This window comes from Lepus europaeus, chromosome 4, assembly GCF_033115175.1.
Source record: "Lepus europaeus isolate LE1 chromosome 4, mLepTim1.pri, whole genome shotgun sequence".
Classification (NCBI taxonomy): Eukaryota; Metazoa; Chordata; class Mammalia; order Lagomorpha; family Leporidae; genus Lepus; species Lepus europaeus.
The window spans coordinates 162400016-162421765 of record NC_084830.1 but is presented as its reverse complement, the minus strand read 5'-3'; the positions used below and the strand labels follow the sequence as shown (position 1 = coordinate 162421765).

Below are 21750 nucleotides of genomic sequence, written 5' to 3'. Positions count from 1 at the left end.
TGCACAGTAGTTATCGTTGTATTTGTAAACAACACACAGCTTCCATCCCTCAGACTCCCTGCTGCACCTGCTCACAACTTTCTTTTTATCACTCCGTGCTGTACGTTGGTCGTGGAGTTTGCTAGTGTCCATTGCCGATGATAACCGTTACATGTTTCAGTTCCTCTTTTTCCTTTCTTATTTTAGGTGGTGTGAAAACTTAATTCCTTTCTTTCCCTATGGTGCGGAGGGCATACAGTCTGTAGCCTTAACCTTTGGTGCATATGTGCGTGTGCGAGGTTTCGTGTTAATAAGCGTCTTTCCTTCAGGAGTGGGGGCCGCCACTCTGGCCGCTTCCTGTGCCCCTGGACTTTGCATGTCCAGGGCCTCCTCCTCCCTTGTTTGATCTCCTCCTCCTGCTGATTTCATAACTGACAGTCAGCTGAGCAGCTCCTGCATGGACCTCCTGCGCACTGTCCGCTCTGCTCCCTCCTCCCGGCTCCTTCCTCCCGGCCGCAGGATGCCCCTTAGCAGGCTGTGTTGTCCCCAGTCTTCACTTTGTCCTCCTGAAAGGTGCTCACGTCATGTGACCTCAGCTGACAACTGTGTTCTTGTCGTGCTTTGCAGATTACAATCAGGTATTCTGTATCTGTTCTTGTGTTAATAGTCTGAAGCTATAATTTAAGTGTAGGTGTAATAGATTGTATACACACATGCTTTCAAAAAGAGGGTGGGTTACCTCTCCCCCACCTTAGTGGAGGTCAGAACTGTTGTTGGAAACACAGCATACTGGGTGCTATGCTGTGATCCACTGGGCTCCTACGCTGGGGGTTGTGATCCAGTGGGGACCCACACTGGAGGCTGTGATCCACTGGGATCCCACACTGGGGGCTGTGCTGTGATCCAGTGAGGACCCACACTGGAGGCTGTGATCTAGTGAGGACCCACACTGGAGGCGGTGATCCAGTGGGGACCCACACTGGGGGTTGTGATCCAGTGAGAACCCACACTGGAGGCTGTGATCTAGTGAGAACCCACACTGGAGGCTGTATTGTGATCCAGTGAGGTCCTTTGTTGCATGAGGGAGGTAAAATTGCTTAGTCTTGAATTAAATGAGTTCAGACCGCCATTGGATTTTTTTTTGAGACCTGGCACCTGCTTTTCAGTGTGTGTGTTTGTGCGTGCTTGTCCCTTTGCCAGTACGCGCTACAACTGACTAAGTGTAGTACCTTTCCCCTTCCACCCATGGTTGTCTCCCCATTGTGTGTCTTTGCTGAACGCTGCACTCTGTGCACCCCAGCTGGTCAGGAATACTTGGCTGCAGTTGATGTCATCCACATCATCTCTGGGTTCTTCCTAAAATTGTTTTGTGCCTGGCTCGTATGTGGTAAGTAGGAGAACTCCTCACGTGAGTGCAGGTCCTGAGGCTGGCTTGCTTGGGCTCGATTGCTAGCCCCGTATCTCAGCCCCGTGCTGCCCTGGCTGGCTCCTTCGCTGCTGAGCCTCCTTTCCTCTCCCTGAGATGGAGCAGGAGAACTCAGCGCTTCAGGAGTTCCTGTGTGTTTTACAGGAGTTAGCACACAAAACAAGCTGGAGCCGCGCCCAGCCCTGTTGACTGGCGGTGAGGGAAGTGCACTCTAACACAGCTTTTGTTGTGTCTCAAATACATGTGGAAAGCAGGTTCTGTACAACTGAAGTTTAAAAAAAAAAGTCTCAGGGTGAGGAATACGGAACTTGGAGAAAGCCTAAAATAGGATGGCATCTATTTCTGCTAGAAGGCGTTGAGTGTCATGTGCAGGTCTATTTAAACATTTGCTTCCGCTGGAGATGCAGGTGCTCAGCTGAGGTTGGGGGGGGGGGGAAGCTGTGGCGTAGAACTCAGAGTGACCCTTGGCGGGCAAGCGTTGATTTGCTTTGCTAAGTATTTGGTTTGCTTGCAGCTTTCCAGTGCTGCCCAGTGCCCCCGTCAAAGGTGAGTGCAGTGGACTTGAACTTCAGCTTCAGGATTTTCTGTTACTCATGCTGTGACCACGACAAGATCTTTGAATTTCTTGTGCTTTAATTGGACTCTAATAAAGGCAGATAATACACGAGAGGGGCACTGGCATTGATCTAGCTTTTTCAGTGCTTAAAATGAGGAGATGGGAGTACATTTCAGCTATGTGGCAATAATACTATATGTGGCAATATATATTAATACTATATGTGGCAATAATATTATAATGCTCCCATTAAAAGCACAGTTTTGACCATTTCATACCAAGGTTTTGGAGTCAAATGAGTTGTTGGCTTTTACTTAACTATTTGAGATTCGTCATGTTAATTGTAGTTATGATTGGTTCCTCATCAACTTCCAGAAATGATGTGAGGATTCTAACCAGTGTTTGTAAACTGTTAAAATAAGTACGTCAATCAAAAAGTAGTAACAAACTGCCACGGAGGAGGCCTGACTTCTCATTGCCTCGTATCTTGGTTCTGTGTCTGATAGCTATACCCTGACAGCTGTGCCCTGACAGCTGTGCCCTGACAACTGTACCCTGACAGCTGTACCCTGAAAGATACACCCTGACAGCTACACCCTGACTGCTGTACCCTGACAGCTGTGCCCTGACAGCAGTGCTCTGACAGCCGTACCCTGACAGCTGTGCCCTGACAGCTGTACTCCTGGCCCTGTACTCTGACAGCTGTGCCCTGACAGCTGTATTCCGGCCCTGTACTCTGACAGCTGTGCCCTGACAGCTGTGCCCTGACAGCTGTACCCTGACAGCTGTACTCCCGGCCTTGTACTCTGAGAGCTGTGCTCTGACAGCTGTACTCCCGGTCCTGTACTCTGACAGGGTATAGCTATCAGAGCACAGCTGTCAGGGCACAGCAGTCAGGGTGTAGCTGTCCTGGTGTAGCTATCAGGGTACAGCTGTCAGAGCACAGCTGTCAGGGTACAGCTGTCGGGGCACAGCTGTCAGGGCACAACTGTCAGGGTACAGCTGTCAGGGTACAGCTGTCAGGGCACAGCTGTCGGGGTACCGCTGTCGGGGCACAGCTGTCGGGGCACTGCTGTCAGGGTACCGCTGTCAGGGTACCGCTGTCGGGCACAGCTGTCAGGGTACAACTGTCAGAGCACAGCTGTCAGGGTACAGCTGTCAGGGTACCGCTGTCGGGGCACCGCTGTCAGGGTACCGCTGTCAAAGCACAGCTGTCAGGGCACAGCTGTCAGGGTACAACTGTCAGAGCACAGCTGTCAGGGCACAGCTGTCAGGGCACAGCTGTCAGGGTACCGCTGTCAGGGTACCGCTGTCGGGGCACCGCTATCAGGGTACCGCTGTCAGAGCACAGCTGTCAGGGCACAACTGTCAGGGCACAACTGTCAGGGTACAGCTGTCAGAGCACAGCTGTCAGGGTACAGCTGTCAGGGTACAGCTGTCAGGGCACAGCTGTCGGGGTACCGCTGTCGGGGCACAGCTGTCGGGGCACAGCTGTCAGGGTACAACTGTCAGGGTACAGTTGTCAGAGCACAGCTGTCAGGGTACAACTGTCAGGGCACAGCTGTCAGGGTACAACTGTCAGGGCACAGCTGTCAGAGCACAGCTGTCAGGGCACAGTTGTCAGGGTGTAGCTGTCGGGCACAGCTGTCAGGGCACAACTGTCAGGGTACAGTTGTCAGAGCACAGCTGTCAGGGTACAACTGTCAGGGTACAGCTGTCAGGGCACAGCTGTCGGGGCACCGCTGTCAGGGTACCGCTGTCGGGGCACCGCTGTCAGGGTACCGCTGTCAGGGTACCGCTGTCGGGCACAGCTGTCAGGGCACAGCTGTCAGGGCACAGCTGTCGGGGCACAGCTGTCGGGGCACAGCTGTCGGGGTACCGCTGTCGGGGTACCGCTGTCGGGGCACTGCTGTCGGGGCACCGCTGTCGGGGCACCGCTGTCAGGGTACCGCTGTCAGGGTACCACTGTCAGAGTACAGCTGTCAGAGCACGACTGTCAGGGTACAGCTGTCCTGGTGTAGCTGTCAGAGTACAGCTATCAGAGGCCCAGCCCTGGCTGACTGCTGTGGCCCTGGAACCTTCCAGCGCTGCTCCTCCAGTGCTCTCAGAGGCTCTTTCTAGGCCCCTGTGGCGAATGCTGAGTCCCAGAAAACCTCAAGCTGCAGAGCTGGGTGATCTGCCGGTCAGTGTCAGACCTGGACCTGCTGGAGACTGGATTCTGAGTGTAGGCCCATGAGCCAACACCCTGGTGCCCTCTGGGTCTCTGCTGCTGGGGGAACCAGAGGGAGCAAATGGTCATCTGTCTCTTGGGAGAAATGCACGGGGAATTTTTACAGACAATTGCATACATGCCAGGGCAATGTGAAAATCAGTTCCCCGTAATACACCAATACACACAGACTGTCCACATGGCCAGGGAAGGCCAGGCCTGGGTGCCAGAAGCCGCGAGAAACAGGGTTAAGATTCCATTAGGCAGAACGTGGACTCCTGATAACCTTGCCTGGCGTTGGATCCCCGTGGACAATTTCAGGATTATGCTCTGTAGATAAAGCTCTTGTCTAAGCAGAAGCGGATACTCTCAGACTCTCGCTGTTGTAGCCAAAGACAGGAATTCCTTCTGGAGTAGGCGCAGTGGGAGCCATAGTGACCTGGCTCTGTGCTGGCTCTGCTCTGATACGATAATTGTCCTGTGTTCTCATTTTCTGACCACAAGTCATCATTTCATTCAGGCACCTGCCCCTCTTGTGGGTCCGTGAGATTCTGTCCTTTATTTGTGGGGTCACTCTGCCCCCCTTCTCCACCTCCTCCTCTCACTTGAGGTCGTATCTATGTCAGTTCACATGACCCCACACGGCCACACGGGGGTCTGGGAAGTTGGGGAGGGCGAGAGAGAAGGGTGGGCATGGTACCTGGTTAGACCCTGTGTCAGACTGCCTGTGACAGACTGGAAATATGGATAAGGAGCATTTTCACGGAAGCTCGGCCTACCAGAGGAGGGCATGCACTTCTGGCCAAGTGGAATTTACCTTTGCAACACAGCAGGTCTTTTTATTATTGTTTTACTACTATTATTAAAGAAACATGTGACTTCATCATGACAGCCATCTTAAGAGACAGCTGGTAACATTGTTTCCATTTGCAGATTGTAAATAAGATCAGCAACACTAAAAGTTTCCTGAGGTCATATAACAATGTGTAACAATCTATATTAACAAAACATGTTAACAGTATGTAACAATATATAAGTGCCATGTTAACAATGTGTAACCATATGCATTAGCAACATGTAATAAAATGAGCACAGTATGGAGCGGTATGTAATAATATGTTCCAGTATGTAGCTGGGACATCTAGGAGCTGGGCCTTGGTTTCCTGGTTTCTCTACCCTCTTCTCCCAGAGAGGGGTTGGCGGTTCCGTGATTAACTCATCACTGCCTTGCTTTTCAAGCCTTCATCTTGGAAGCAGGGGAATTTCAGGGCGGCGTGAGCACACGGGGCTGCTGGGATGGGCATGAGGCTCCCAGCGGAGGAAAGGCCCAGGCCAGGCGGTGAGGGATGGCCAGTGTCCACCTGGCTGGTTTCAGCACATTTTGCTCAGACCTTGGGGGTTGTGCACGAAGTTTTCCCGTTTTCTTCCTCCCATGGTTCTGGGCCAAGGGTGCAGAAGGAAACCCTGGCGAGGGCATTGGGCAGTCTTCCCCCACCCTGCCTGGCTGCCCTGGCTGGGCTGCGGTGGGAGAGGTGTGGCCCTCCTCACCTGGCTGGCGTTGGCAGTGGCTTTCTCCGCTCAGTCCCCTTCCGAAGCTGGTTTCTGCGGAGAGGAGCCTCTCGGCTGAACACACGTGCACTCGTCTCCGTCTGGGCCACTCTTCCAGGCAGGACTCCGGCTCCCAGCTCTGCATCGCCTCGGCACCTGCCTCCCCCAGCCACGTGCTTAGATAAAAACCTAACTCCACGTCCGTCTTGGCTCATTCATCTGTGTATCAGACACCCCTACCACCAGAAGCTTTCCATGAGTGTGTGGGGGAGAAACAGCTTGGGCTTATTGAATATTGGGTTTAAAAGTTAACAAGGATATCTTACTGACTTTTGTCCTTTGCTGTTCAAAACACTTGCGTTATGTAACGGCTCAAGAGTTTGCTTTAGTCAGCAGAACATGTTCGGTGTACATTGGACTCGTGGGTTTGATTCTAGTTGGCACGCTATGGTTTCGCACACGTGGAGCATCTGTTAGGAAGCATTTGGATGTCTAAGGGCCTCATCTGTTCGCATTCCACCTCTCTGTCTCTTTCAGCAGCCGTTTGCCCTAGTCCTTGTCCTCAGCTAGCTGTATTTATTCACGGTTCCAGAGCAGAGGATTCATGATTGGGGCATTAAAAGTTCCCCTTTTGTTTATGGCTCCACCCTCAGCCATGCCCCTTCATTTGGGGTGCTGTTGCAGAGGTCCTTCCTGCACACTGGGCACAAGTGTGAGTTCTCCCCTTTGACGGGGCTGCACCCAGCTGTGCCCTTTTGTCATGTGATGCTGTGGACTGGCACCTGTACTCGGCTTCCTTCCTTCCTTTCCTTCCTTCCTTTCTTTCACAGGTAGAGTTATAGACAGTGAGAGATAGAGAGAAAGGTCTTCCTTCCGTTGGTTCACTCCCCTAATGGCTGCCATGGTTGGCACTGTGCCTATCCGAGGCCAGGAGCCGGGTGCTTCCTCCTGGTCTCCCATGCAGGTGCAGGGACCCAAGCACTTGGGCCATCCTCCACTGCCCTCCTGGGCCACAGCAGAGAGCTGGACTGGAAGAGGAGCAACTGGAACTAGTACCTGGTGCCCCAAACAGGACTAGAACCCGGGGTGCCAGTGCCACAGGTAGAGGATTAGCCTATTGAGCCACGGCGCCAGACTGTGCTTGGCTTTATTAAAACCCAGGTCTTCTTGGATGCCTCTTTTTTTTAGGAAAAAAATAGATTTTTCTGTTTGACCAGCAGAGTAACAGAAACAGAGGGAGAAAAAGTACTTCCATCGCTGGTTCACTCTCCAGCCACCTGCAGAGACCGGGCTGCCAGGCTGGAGTCAGGAGCTCCATTGAGTCTTCCACATGGGTGGCAGGGGCCCAAGTACTTAGAACATCTTCCGCTGCTTTCCCAAGTGCATTAGCAGGAAGCTGTATTGAAAGTGGAGCAGCCAGGACTCGAACCAGAACTCTGACAGGGGAGGTCAACATCCCAGGCAGTAGTTTAACCCACTGAGAGACAAAGCCGGCCACTAGGTTTTCTATAGGTTTAGGAGCTACTTTTATTTCCTTGTCCATGACCTAATGTTGGTAGTATTATTTTTTAATTATTTTCATTTATGAAAAGTAGAGTGAAAGAAATACACAAAGAAAAACAAACAAACAGAGACGCACTGGTTTGCATCCAAATGCCCACAATAGCCAGGGCCAGGCCAGGCAGAAGCCAGGAGCCTGGAAGTCCGTCCTGGTCTCCCATGTGGGTGGCAGACTCAGACTTGAGCCATTGCCTGCCACCTTCAGGGTGCACATTAGCAGGAGGCTGGAACCAGGCACAGAGCCGGTCGCGAATGCAGCCACTCCAGGATGGACTGTGGGCGGCCCAAGCAACAGCCTCACCACTGTGCCAAAATGCCCACTGTGCAGTACTGGTTTGCTGGGTTTTTTTTTTTAAAGATTTATTTAGTTATTCGTAAGAGTTACACAGAGGCCACGGGGACAGTTCTGCTGCTGGCTTTCAGTGCTTGGCGTGGAGAGGGCTGTTGAACGCTGGCAATGTTCAGTGCTCTCTGCCATGTAGAATGCAGGGGTGACACCGTAGCTCTCAGCCTGCTCAGCGCAGCCCTCTGCTTTGCACCTGGCGAGCTCCCCGCAGTGCCCAGGCCAGCACATGGCGCTGCTGCAGCTCCCGGGCTCCTGGACACCTCCTCCCAGCTGCCCTCCGGGTACGGCCTGCACACCGTGCTGCTGCTGCTGCTTCTTCAGTCTCAGGTAGTCTCCTCGATACATTCATGGAAAATGAGTTTTAGGACAAAGCTGTGCGTGGCTCTTGGAGGTGTTTTATTTCACTTTGCTGTGAACCTTTTGAAGTGCTCTTGGACTGATGGCTTGCAGATCCACCTCGGCTGCCCAACTTCTCTGAGATTGGCATCCGTACTCACGTGGTGGCCTGGCCCTGTCCCCTAGGCCTGAGTGCTCAGGCGATGGCACACACACTCCCACGCCCCACCCCACTTTCCAGGGCAGAAATGCTAGGGCCTCCAGGGTCTTCTCTTTCTTCTGCCCCTCCCAACCTGCATCCATTGAGAGGTTCTGACAAAGGGCTCCAAACTTCGTGTGCCAGGCACTGCCAGGTCACGGGACTGCTCACATCGGTGAAGGGCTGTAGGTCTTCCTGCCGCGGGTCCCTCCCTCCACACCAGCCTCTCTCCCACCAGCGAGGGTGAGCCCCCCAGGGTCTAAATCAGATCCCATCTTTCCTCTGGCTCACAGTGGAATCCAGTCTTGAGACCATGCCTAGCCACGTCCTGCCATCTGATGGCGGTTTGTTCTTCTGTCTGCGCCTGGATGGTTAAGGTTCAGCCGCTCTGGCATTCCTTCACTTTCGACACCTGCTAGTCCTTTATAAAGCTCAGGGCCTGTGTGTGAGCTGCTTCCCCTGCCTGGGCTGTTCTCTCCTGGCTCTTTATAAGACCAGCTCGTCTCTGGGTCCAGGTCTTGCTTAAGTGATGCTTCTCCGGCTGTCTTCCCAGTGACCACATCTGGCTGTCATCTCTCATTTACTCTCCTCTGTTTTGTCTCTGTTTCCTGCATAGCTGTGTCCACAGACAAAATTACTTAATTAAATTGCTTTAAATCTGCCTGGGTCTGTCTTTCCCAGTGAAAGCTGGTTTCGGTGGACAGACCATACGTCTGCTGTGCCTCCTGCTGTGCGTGCTGGCCCCACCCTGAGTGTTCAGTACCTTGGGTATTGCGTGGAGGAGTGAGCGAGGAAGCAGCATCAGAGGTGGGGATTATGTGGAGAGTAAAAGAAAGTATATCTTCATCAACCTTGGCATTGAATTAGGAGCTGTGGCAAAACAAAACGAAACCAGAAATTATTTCGGTGTTTTTCTGGGGGAAAATCATCCGATTTTCCCATGGAATTGCAAAGTCTTGCTATGGTAACTTGTGACTTAGTGGAGTATGTCCTTCACATGTTTGGAAAATCTCACGGATTTAACTCTCATCGGCTTTCAGTGTTTGCGTCCTCCAGGGTCCTCCTCAGTGGCACTGGGACTCGGGCGGTGATTGGATGGTTGCTGTCAGGTGAGAAGTCACCTGGCAGTTCCATAAACAAGCATCGATTGTCCTGGCGCGGTAGACATGGTTCCCAGTGGGCAGGAGCCCACAGACAGGTGGGCTGAGGGTCTAGCAGAGAACTCTCCAGGTCTCCAGGGCTGTGGCAGTACGAGGTGCACCCAGGCATGAGGCAGAGTGTGGGGGTGGGGTGGGGGAGAGTGGCCCTGGACGCCCCTCAAGAGATGATGTGGGATCTGGATGGACTTCCCAGGCCGGGGAACAGGATGTTCCAGGATGCAGAAGCCTGAGGAGGGCTGGGTGCTTGGGAACCTACGACCATGACCATGAGAGGTGACAGGGAGAGGCAGAGGGCGTGAGGGTGGGGAGGCGGGCTAAGCCAGGCTGCACAGAGCCTGCCAGCTGCGGGCGTAGGGGGAGGGCGCCCTTCAAGGGGAGCCTTTGGATGGACTCTGTGTTGGTGATTGTGGCCTGGCATGATTGAGATTTTAGGGAAGTCGTTAGAGGATGGCAGGAGAGGTCCAGAGTGGGGGCTCCGCTATGGGAGGGTGGAGGAGGTGACTCCCAGGAGCGGCCACACCACATCTTGGAAAGAAAGGGAGAGGAGGGACGGGTCTCCGGGCTGTGACGTCTTTGGGGTCTCTGCGTGAGTGGTGATGGAGAGGAGAGAGAGCGAAGGCAGCCTAGGGCAGCCCCAGTGCGCTCGGGGCTCACACACTTTCCTTGTGCTGTGTAGCGGCAGGGATTGGAGCTCGCTTGGGAGCTGTGCCCAGGCCCACGGCTCTCAAGTGGGGATGGACTGCTGCAGACAAGCGAGGCAGTCACGGGGGCAGGTGAGGAGGGAGGGCGCTGGTGCAGCTGCGTCTGTGGCTCCTGCGGAGCGCAGGGGAGGCCTGCACTGCTGGGGTGAGTGGTGCCTCTGTGGGCCGCACTGAACTTCAAGGACGGGAGGGGTGGCAGCAGCTTGCACCCACACCACTGCCGCCCAGCAGGGCATGGGGAGCAGAACCCTGCTCAGGTTCCCTGTGCGGCCCTGGCAGCTCGGAGGCCTGGCTGCGCTCACCCTGTGCACCTGGACTCGGTTTCGGCAAACTGCAGAGTCACTCGGAGCCCAGTCTGGTGAAGACAGTAGTGACCGAGCTGGGTGACACCAGCTGGGGCAGAAGTGGGAACAGGAGTGTAAGGAGCAGCCCTGTCTTGCTTTCGTGACTCGTGGCGGCAGTTTCCAAAGAGAACATCGAGTTTCTCCCGACAGAGAACCTTCCCTGGCCGGAGGGATGTGGCTGTTCCGATGTCCCCATCTTAAGAACTGGAGCCCCTCCCCAGCAAGCAGCCCAGTGCAGAGGTTCGAAGGCGTCTGTCCTTAGGCTTTCGGCATGTTTCCTGTGTCTCCCCTGAAGTCCTCCATGCTGTGGGTTGTCGCAGGCGATGAGGGCCAGTGGGATTTCCACAGCCCCGGCCTGCTGTGCCCATGGACACAGAGTTTTGTTGTCAGCCTACCTGTGCCAGGAGCCCAGATGAAAGGTTATGATAAAGGCACAGCTAAACCAGGACATTGTCGTTGCCTAATTTCCCAGCATTTAGATGTCTTTGATAGCAGAAAGAGGAGGCCGTTTCCCGTCCTGAGATTCCTCTCTGGGCACAGCGACACTGATGGCTGCTCCTAATTTGAATGATGTCCCGCCTGAGAACTGCAGCCTAATTAAAAGGGGCATTTTTAACCCTCCAAGCGGTGCAGAATTCCTTTCTGGACTCTGGAAGACAAAGACCCAGGCAGAGGGAAACCCGCCCTGCCTCTGCCTGACTGGGATCCCGGCCTGAGAAGGTGCGGTTCTCAGCCGGGTTGCCTTCATCCCGCGCCTTCTCCCGCGGGGTCTGCCAAGCAGAAGCAGGGCCGTGACTCCTGTCTGAGCAGGCAGCCTGGGGGCTTTCTGGGCACACGGGTCTCCTGATGTGTGGGATGCCCAGCCTGGCAGCTGGCTGGGCATCTGAGAAAAGCCACTGCCGGTCTCCAGGCGCTGGAAGCCAAGGAGAAGCAGAGACGCGCATTTCTGCCCCTTTCACTCTGTTTTTTGTTTGCTTTCTCTCACTCTGTCTCTCTGGTTTGTTTTTTCCTTGACTGTGCTGTGTGGAATGACAGAAATAGGAAAAAGGAGCCTTGATTAAAGAAAGTAAGTTTGAAAACAAATTAATAATTTAAGGGAAGGCTATAGGAGAATGGAAGAAAAGAGAAAGTAGCGCAGCAGTGGGGAAGCTGCCGGCGGAGCCTCACCGCCACGCTTGGCTGTGGCCCCTGGGGGTTTTCTCTGAAACTAAGAGTGGGGTTCCCAGGAGTACCGCCGGTGAGCTGTTGCCCTTCGGGGAATGAGTGACTGCAGGAGATTGGGCTGAGAACGTGCGCAGAGCCAGGGGAGGCTTCAAATGCAGACTCACACAGGGTTAGAGCAGCGTTTGCAACAAGTGCAGCCTGACTTCTCAGAGGCAGGTGTCGTTACTGGCAGCCCCGAGCCCATTCTGTGTGAGCGTGATGTCACTGGCAGGCCCAATGATGTCACACATAGACTTGGTGATGTCACATAGAGACTTGGTGATGTCACCTGCAAGCCCGATGATGTCACCCACAGGCCTGGTGATGTCACCTGCAGGCTTGTCCAGGAATGTGGCCTCCAAAAACCACTTGAGCTCCTTGGTAGCAAGTTTCCAACTTTAGTTTTCACCAAAGACCCCCCCACACTAAAAGTGATGTACATGGCCAGCGTCTGAAAGGGTGGCCTCGCGCTTGCGTGCTGGTGCACACACCCCCGTGTGTGTCCGAGACCCTGCATGACACATGTGGACCATGCCTGCCGCACGGAAGCTGACTGTCTGCTTTACTTTTTCAGTTGTTCATGGTGGACAACGGAGCAGATGACTGGAGAATAGCGATGACTTACGAGCGCATTTTCTTCATCTGCTTGGAAATCCTGGTGTGTGCTATCCACCCCATCCCTGGGAACTACACCTTCACGTGGACGGCCCGGCTCGCCTTCTCCTACGCCCCCTCCACCACCACCGCCGACGTGGACATCATTCTGTCCATCCCGATGTTTCTGAGACTCTACCTGATTGCCAGAGTCATGCTTTTGCATAGCAAACTTTTCACTGACGCGTCGTCCAGAAGCATTGGGGCCCTCAATAAGATAAACTTCAATACTCGCTTTGTTATGAAGACGTTGATGACGATATGTCCAGGAACTGTGCTCCTGGTCTTCAGTATCTCGCTGTGGATAATTGCTGCGTGGACGGTCCGTGCTTGTGAGAGGTAAGTCCGTTTCTTTTCCTGTCTTCCAGAGCTGGGGAGAGGACGCGTGGTGCACAGGGTCTCGCGCTGGAAGACTGTGGATTCTCTGCTGGGATCTCTGGCAGTGGCTGTGACCAGCTTGGCTGTGGGTGTTGGCGTGGAGCTGGTGCCATTGCACTCGTGTGTGTTTTCTCTCTGTCGTTGGGTCCGTCTTCAGCAGAGACTTCCTCTGTGCACTGTATGTAGAGCCAGCAGTTGTGCGCGATGTTTCTCCCTGAAACACCAGTTTTGGGGTCACAGGCGTTGTTTCTGTGCCTGGCTGGTCCAGGTGTTGATGGTTGTTGATACTGAAACCTGGTAGGGAAGTGTTGGTTCCCGTGTCTGGGTTCTGCAGACTCTTGAGCATGGCTGCTTGATGGTTGAGCCCTCCCCTGAGGAGGTGGGTGTGTGCTAGCTTCTCCCGAGCTTTGAGCAGTCAGACGTGAGAGGAGGGTGTGGGTTGTGCCGTCTGTGGTGTGGAGTGAGACGCACGCTCTCACATTTCAGGAGGTGCTCAGCGAGTGGAAACTGACCAGTGGCAGCACCAGTAGTATCCACCGTGCCATCTAACAGACAGAAAGGGATTGATGACATAAACGCAGGTGCTGCGTCAGAATGGGATGGGGAGTGCTGTGCCCTAGCTGAGGAAATCCAAGGGGGAGAGAGCAGTGGAGAAGCAGCGCCCGCGTGCACGTTTCTGGGATGCTGGAATGTGCGGATGCTGGTCTTTGTAGCAACCTTTTCTAAATGTAGTTTGCCAAAGTCAAGGTCGAACTTGTGTGCTGTAAAGAATAAAGGAACCTGGTCAGGGGCTGCTGAGAGCAGAGGCAGAGCGGCCACGCTGCCAGCCCGTTCCAGCCTCCCAGGAGCGGTCCTGTAAATTCTCTGGGCTGCTGCACGAGCTTTAGTTTTCTATGTTCCTAAGTAAAATAGCTCATGTAACTGTGCCTGGGTTTCTCTGCCTGGGGCTCTGCTGTTGGCATCGTGTTTGGAAGTTGGGGTTTGATTTTCTTCCTCTTACATTTGCACACGTCTTTGCCACGGCCCTGGGAATCTGCAGTCTGCACTTGGGTCGTTGTGAGCACGTAGAGTGCATTTGTAGTGGGAGTTCGGTACATGGTGTTCGTTATTCCTTCCCTGGAGATCTTTCTGTTTCCTCGAGAATTAATTGTTACTTCCTTTGTGCTTTCTGCACACTTACCCGTGAACAGTCTAAGTTATTTCTCCCTCACTGTGTGGGCTCCCTCCCCCTCTGTTCACTGGGACCCTATCAGCTTCACCTTGCAAAAGCACCCCTGGACCCCGTGCCTGCTGCTCTGTCTTGCTGGGGGTTTCCTGGCCCAGCATGTGTGTTGTGCCCCCCTTCCCTGGATCCTGTTTCTCCCTCTCCTTCATTCACTCCTGTGTCAGGCAGAATCTAACTTCGAGGGTTCCTGACACACAGTTGTATGTGAGAGGGTTTTTGAGACCTCGCATGTATATGGTCATCTTTACTCTTCCCTGTGCTTGCTGGATAATCCAGCTGGGTATAAAACTCCAGCTCGGGGGTGGGCGTTTAGCCCTGTCCCAAATGGATGTGCCTGGGTTCAGTTCCCCACTCTGCATGGTTCTGGTTTCTTGCCTCTTCAGACCCTTGGAAGCAGCAGTGACAGCCAAGTGCTGGGGTCCCTGCGTCCACATGGGAGAGCTGGATTGAGTCCTTGGCTCCTGACTCTGTCCTGGCCCCACCCTACTTGCTGTGGGCATAGAAAGTGAATTGGTGGTTGGAAGATCTCTGTCTCTATCTCTGACTCCCTCTCAAATAAATAAATTTTTAAAAATGGGAAACAAGAAGCTGTAGAGTAGAAATCACCATCCTCCAGAATACTGGAGGCTTCGTGTCCTGTGGTCTCACGGTGCAGTCAGGTGCCTCTCTCGTTTTTGGACCTTCTTTGACCTCTGGGCACTCGCAGGATTGGTATTGTAGAATTGTGCACGGATCTGCTCTCATGCATGGTACTGGGCATGCAGCCCACTCAGCTCTCGAGTTCTGTCCTTCAGTTCTGGGGTTTTTGTTTTGCATTGGTCCTGTAATGGCCCAGCCACACTAGTTCTGTAGTTTTCTTACTGGCTCTGTTGTTTTCCATCCCGCTTTTTCTCTGAGTATGGAAAGGCAGCCTCGGCTTTATCTCCCACACTTTCTGCTGGGACTGGGCTTCGGCTCTGCACCTTAACGGACGCACCTGATTTTTGATCCTTAATGCTTTTCCTTCTAAATAGCATCATACTCTGGGGAAGTCAGGGGTACTTTTCGACACCTTTTTTTTTTTTTTGTCTATATTTTGGATGCGTGCAAAGTTGGTTTTTCTGGCTTCGTGTGCCAACGTGGCCTCACCAGCTGCTTTGCCTGAAATGTGCACTTGCTTCCCAATCTCCTGGCTCAGCCGCTCTCTGGGCTCAGGTAAGTCGGTGACCACCGGTTGATTGCCTCTCTGGCTTTCATCACCAGGGCCTCATCTCTTGTTGCCTGTATGGGTTTGTGCTGCTCTTGTATGTTTTAAAATTATTTATGGTGGTTTTAAGGGGTCTAAGGCCAGCATGCTCATTAAGTTCACCTGTTTTTACCAGAAATTCTGAGTGACTGCTTTTTTTTTTTTCTATACGTGAATATGGCATTTGAGGGACTGAAGTTTGCTTTTTAAAGAAAAATAGACTTCTTATGGTGCTGTGTTGTTTCCTAGCAGTCTTGGTATTTAGAGGTCTGTGATATTTTCTGTAACAGATGTACCTGTAAAGTTTGAAGAATAAAAATGGAAAACTTAGATCAACCTATTTTGTTTATAAAGATCAGCTGTGGTTTAAAAACACACATCACAGTGTGTGAGAGGTGGGGGTAAAGCCCTGGTTTACCTGTGGCAGGTCTGCATGGCAAGGGGGTAGGGATGTGGGGGGTCTCTGTGCGCCTGTTTCCCATGTACCGGTAAAATAGCCCCAGTGTCCTGCAGCTACCACACATTCCCTGCTCCCAAACAGCTCACCTGAGCCAGGTAGGCTGATCATCACAGGACACCTGAGGCAGGCCGGGGTGGGTCTTGTGTTTTGAACTTGCTCAGGGTGTCAGAGGGTGGCCCCCCTGCAGAGAGGCCATGGAGGGTGAAGACACCCATCTCATGCAGGGGTAGGAGTCTGTAACTAGCAGCTGCGGGAAGGAGACATGCTCAGAGCTGGACTCTGGTGGGGACACTGGGATTGCATCCCATCTGTGCAGGGTGGGGGCTGAGTGACCGCAGGCCAGTTTCTTCATTTGCAAATTGGATGGCTGGATAAGCTTCCTCCTTGAGGAAGAGACGTTTTATAATTGCACAAATGTGTCAAAGAAAGTTACCATCAACCAGGGTTGTGACGGTACGGTCCCCACGTTTGCTTTCTCATTGAACTTGGCGCTTTGAGGCACAGAATCTCGAGGTTGTGAGCTCAAAGACACAGAGATGTAAACACACACACAAAATCGTTTGTCTGCAAAGCTGAAATGTTGACCTTGATGTCACCAGCATCTGACACGTGGGTTTTTATCTTCGTACTTCTCCTCCCTCTCCCCCTCCCTCCCTCCTTTCCTTCCTTCTGAGAGTGTCTTTAAAGGAGAGAACTTAGACGGGGTCGGGCATGGAGCTCTCTAGAGGAATGTGTTGCGCACCTCTTCACGTCTTTTCCCCTGAGTGTTTCTGAAGGTTGCTGGAAAGTGTTCCCCACTGTGGAGGGCACCCTGTGGACCCCTGCTCCTGGTGCTGGCAGACTCTGTGACACATCATATAACTCTGATTTAGTTCCCTGTATGTGATACAAATTCTGCATGTGCATGTGTGTGCATATGTATGTGTGTGCGTATGCATGTGTGTGCGTGTGTGTATACCCGTATTCCTATGTGTACGTATGTGTGTGCATGCCCCTATGCCTGTGTGGGTACGTATGTGTGTGCATGTGTGTATGCCCGTATGCCTGTGTGGGTACGTATGTGTGTGCGTGTGTGTATGCCCGTATGCCTGTGTGGGTACGTATGTGTGTGCATGTGTGTATGCCCGTGTGCCTGTGTATACGTATGTGTGTGCATGCCCGTATGCCTGTGTGGGTACGTATGTGTGTGCGTGTGTGTATGCCCGTATGCCTGTGTGTACGTATGTGTGTGCATGTGTGTATGCCCGTATGCCTGTGTGTACGTATGTGTGTGCATGTGTGTATGCCCGTATGCCTGTGTGTGTGTCTATATACCCATGTGCCTGTGTGTGTGTGCATGTGTGTATACCCATGTGCCTGTGTGTGTGTGTATACCCATGTGCCTGTATGTGTGTGTGTGTGTGTGTGTGATGGGAAGCTGACCATCTGGAGTGTGGTGGTGTTTCTGTGGCCTGTATCTCTGGAGACCAGACTGTAGCAACCCACCCTCTGTGGCTTTAGTCTGGCCCTGTGTTAAGGGGGTCTCGGGTCTAGGAAGAGCCTCCCTCCTGGAGCAGCCAGGCAGGGTGGCCCAGGCTGCTGTGTGCACTTGGTTTCACAAGGTCCCAGGCCAGGGTGTTCACTGGTGATGGATGAAGTGGGAGAAACTTCCAGAACATCTGTGTCTGAGATGACGTTGGGACCCCAGAGGGTGGAAGCTGCCACGTGGTGCTGCTGGGGGAGCTGGCGTAGACACTGCTCGCTGCGTGTTCCTCTGCACTCTGTTGCTAAGGGGGCTGCGAAGCCATGAGCAGGCTGGCAGCCAGCGCTGTGTTCCATAAGGAAAACCGTTCTGCCTGGGGGTTCCCACCACGAGGACTCTCAGAGCATCTGGGGACACCCAGGGGGACCGTGGGCTTGGGCTCCCTCCCCTGAGATCTGGGGACACCCAGGGGGACCGTGGGCTTGGGCTCCCTCCCCTGAGATCTGGGGACACCCAGGGGGACCGTGGGCTTGGGCTCCCTCCCCTGAGATCTGGGGACACCCAGGGGGACCGTGGGCTTGGGCTCCCTCCCCTGAGATCTGGGGACACCCAGGGGGACCGTGGGCTTGGGCTCCCTCCCCTGAGATCTGGGGACACCCAGGGGGACCGTGGGCTTGGGCTCCCTCCCCTGAGATCTGGGGACACCCAGGGGGACCGTGGGCTTGGGCTCCCTCCCCTGAGATCTGGGGACACCCAGGGGGACCGTGGGCTTGGGCTCCCTCCCCTGAGCATCTAGGGACACCCAGAGGACCGTGGGCTTGGGTTCCCTCCCCTGCATGCACACCTGGCCTGGGTCACTTGGAAGTTTCAGAGAGGGAAAGGATTGCAAATCCCTGCAGTTTGGAATTGAAACAAAATGCTTCTTTGTCAGTGTGACCTTCTCCTTTCTTCTGGAAGTTTGATCCTGTAGGGAAAGGGCGGAGCTGGGGCAGGAGGAGGGGAGGCCAGGGCGAGGCAGCGCCGTCCAGACCCTGCGGTGCTGCCCCCCACACTGGGTGCAACCGTGGCAATATAAACCATTGTGTGTCTTTCTCCTGTGGTCTGTCTCTAGCATGCACTGGTACGTGTGAGGTGAGAGGGAGAGTTCGCTGAACACGACTCAGGAATGGTTTCTGCTTGTCCAAGTGGAGAAATTGAAGAAGCAGATAATGGACCTGGCCTTGAGTAGCTCCTGAAGTCGGAGCTTCGTTGCAGATGGATAGATTCTTCCCATACTAATAACTACCGTATGAATATACACTTGGTATTTATTTTTCCAGTGGTCAAAACCAGCCTGAGACCTACACTTCAGTTTCGCTGTGGTTAGAATCTGTTTACTGTCTAACAGTGGGCGTCACTGGTGCATCAGAGCGGTCCAGCAAAACTTGCGTTTCTCCTAACTGTCCCTGAGACCCTGCTGTGTCACGCTCCGGGTTCCCCTGGGAGTGCTCGTAGGCTCCACGCCTTCTCCAGGAGGAAGGGAGGGTGGCCGCTGGAAGTTCCACTTGTTCCTTTTGCAGATTGGATTATTTGTGTGGGGTCAGAGGTCGGAGAGCGTGACATGGGGAGCTGCGTTCTGGAGTGGAAGCTCCTGTTCCTGATGGGCCAGCTGTGGTTTCAGTTTCCGTTCTCAGGAGACCAGTCAAGAAGCGTGTTTCCTCATGATGTCTTGAAATCTGAAACGCGTTACTCGTGGCCAAGTCTATTTAACAGTAGCACGAGTCGTCGTGACACCGGTGCTGTGGAGATGCACCTGGCTGGCACCCTGGAGGGTGGCACCATGGTTGGTGAGTGTGTCCCGGAGAAGGAGCGCGTTTGTTGCCACTTCAGGTCCCGCCTGTTGCTAAGTCAGCCGTGGATTGGTTGTTTGTAGCTGACGGCACGGACTGCATCGTACACACATCCAGGTCTGGCTCAGACCTGTGAAAGGAGCATCGCCAACGAGTCACAGCCTTGATACGTCCCCCTGCCAAATCACTAGGGGTCCTGGGGAAGACCCGGTCCTCAGACATTTAACACAGCACAGCGGTGAAGTCAAAGCCACTTTGAGGTCATGGTCATTACCCAGCAAATGTGTGGTGAATAAATACAGGGATAAAAAAAACTGGACATAGAAGTTCGCCACAATTTTTAGCTAAGGAGTGAAAAGGAGACTATTCTTGTCACTGTTGTTTTTTAATTAGCTGTATCGAGGTATGGTTTACGTGGCATCAAAGCCACCTGTTTGAGGCACACACGTCAGTAATTCGTGGGGTCGTGCAGTCCAGTTAGCACAGTGCCATCACCCTCCGGAGACCCCTCTGCCCGGGACACTCCTGCTCCCCACTTCCGTCTCAGTGACCACTAACGTGAGGGGCTTGGAGAAGATTGTAAGAAAGTTGAATTGAAAGAGAAGCTTGCTTTGTTGCCAAAAGTGTTTTTGAAATCCATGTGCAGGCTTTCCACGGTGCCTGGTGTGCAAACCCCGAAGTGCGTGCTGTGATGTGCACCCACCCACCCGCTGACGCACACTCTGCTTCTCTGCTGTGTGGGGGCTGTGTGCAGAGCTGCTGGGAGTGTCCGCACACCAGCCTCTGGTGAGCACTCGACCCTGCTTGTCGCTGGGGAAACAGTCACGTGTGTGTCCGGATGTGGATACACACCATTGTCAGTTGTGTGTGTCCGGACGTGGCTGTGTGGCATCGTCAGCTGTGTGCTTGTGTGTGGATGTGTGTATGCTCAGTTGTGGATGCACATAAGTATCTTGACATGCGTGTACACGTGTGCATGTACACACGTGGACTTTGCAGGTGTGTACTGATAGGATCTTGTGGCTCTGATCTGAAGTCCTCTGAGGACCAGTGGTGGGAGCACCTCCTCCCATGCTCACGGGCTCCCGTGTGTGGCCTTCACGTTGCTCTCCAGTGTTGAACGTGGGTTGATTGTCTTAGTGAAGAGTCGGTACCTGTGTGTGTTTTGGTTACGAGTCCTTTGCCATCACGTGGTGTGCACGTGTTTTCTGGGGCTGGTGTTTGGTTCTCATGCTCATCGCAGCCGTGGACGCATTGCTGTGCCGACTCGGTTTTCCTGCTGCGTCTCCTGGAGCCACGGGGGAGAGCGGCCAGCTGGCCTCGCTCGGCAGACCCTGCCTCTGGAGGAAGCTGCTGCTTGCTGGCTCTGTGCCCGGCTCCTCCTCCCTGCTGCCCTCCTGCTACCCTGAAGACTCCCAGGTCACTATCTTGTAGCAACAGGAGAGGAAGGGGCACAGGAGACTGATGTCCCACCCCTACTCAGAGAGCAGTCTCCCCAGTCTAGCCTGGCTTTCCTGGTCGTCACGCCGCTCACAGGGAGGGCATCTGGACTCGTCTCCCACGGGGTAGTTGAGGCTCTTGTTGGTATCTCCCCAGGTGTGGGCGTCCTTTGTTCTTCATGACCGAGGACACACATCGGCAGCGTGTCCGGCCAGGCAGAGGGAAGGAGCCGGACATGGAGGAAAAGCAACTCCTCCCCGTCCTTGCTGTGACCCGGCCGGGCTTGCCGCAGGCTGCCCGGCCAGGTGACCACTGTGGCCGTCCTTTGCTGTCTGACAGTGGCAGGCTTCAGAGCCCAGCTCACGGGCATGGCGGTTGACCTTGACGTGGAATATTCTAGATGCCGTGGCGACTCAGCAGGCAGGTGTTAGTGCTGCTTTGCTCTGTTGAACCATGCCTCAGTCCACCACAGAAGTCACCTGGCAGACAGTTTCTGCAGGCTCTGGCCTCTCGGGGTGGCCTTGGAGCCTCACAAACCCCCGTCCGAGCCACAGTCTTCAGAATCAGTTCAAACACCATTGTGCCAGTGATCGTGGTAAAAAGTGAAGCTTAGCGACTTTCCTTTGAGGAACTCGCTCTCAGCGTTTCGAGCTATTGAAGCCAGCAGTGATCCCAAGCCCCGTCTTTCTGAACGAGACCAGGGCCGTGCTGGACGTCCGCTTGGTGTTACTTTGGGGCAGTTTTGTGCACCTGTCTCAGAGTGGCATCTTGCAGGGGAGCACCCAGTACAGGAAGGTGAGCGCGCTCAGTGGCTCAGTGGTGCCCAGCTCAGAATTTCTGTGGGCTCTGCGGCTGGAAGGGGTGAATCTTCCTACGGTTACTCTGGCAGTGTGCCCGCCGTGCCTTCCTCCATCTTGTAAGGTGTTTGGGTTTGGCTTGGCTTTTAAAACAGGTTCTGGGACCTCCAGGGGTATGCATGTTAAGTGAGAGGTTTCCTGATGCTGGCTAAGAACTCTCCACTTCTGCCATCTGGCACTGCTGGCCTTGGCCCTGCCCCATTGCTGTTAGCTGTTAGCTGCTGTGCCGGCTGGCTGCTCCATGCTCAGCCCCGCCCAGGTCGCTGCCATTCAGCTTGATGGGCAGGTGCCTGCTGATGGCAAGTGTGGTGTGCTCTGAGGAAGAGCCAGGACGGGACGGCTGTGGTCAGCAGTGGGCACGTGGTCCACCCAGAGCCCACACTGACCCCAGTTAGGCTAGGTTCTCCCTCCAGTTTAGGGCACTCTTGGACTCTCACCCTGTGCTGCTGGAGCTAGGAAAAGCCTCCCTGAACCAGTTCCTCGGTGCCAGCAGCCGTGTCTGCACCATCCCATCTGCCATGGAGCCCGGCGACCTTTAATCTCTGGGTCAGCTGAGACCCTCACAGGTCACCTGTTTCTATCCAGCCCGGAGCGGCACCAACCCCATCACTTCCCTGGGACCCGTGCCCACCCGCTGGGCAACAGAAGACAGG

General features: G+C 54.0%; 1 protein-coding gene across 4 annotated transcripts in view; it reads left to right on the top strand.

The window, feature by feature from the left end:
- Positions 1-21750, top strand: part of KCNN2 (potassium calcium-activated channel subfamily N member 2) — a 105783-nt gene that overhangs the window by 19153 nt on the left and 64880 nt on the right. For all 4 annotated transcript variants that reach the window (XM_062189303.1, XM_062189304.1, XM_062189305.1 and 1 more), the window contains one exon: positions 12142-12560. In XM_062189303.1, coding sequence (XP_062045287.1) covers positions 12142-12560 — 419 coding nt within the window. The remainder of the gene's footprint in view (positions 1-12141; positions 12561-21750) is intronic.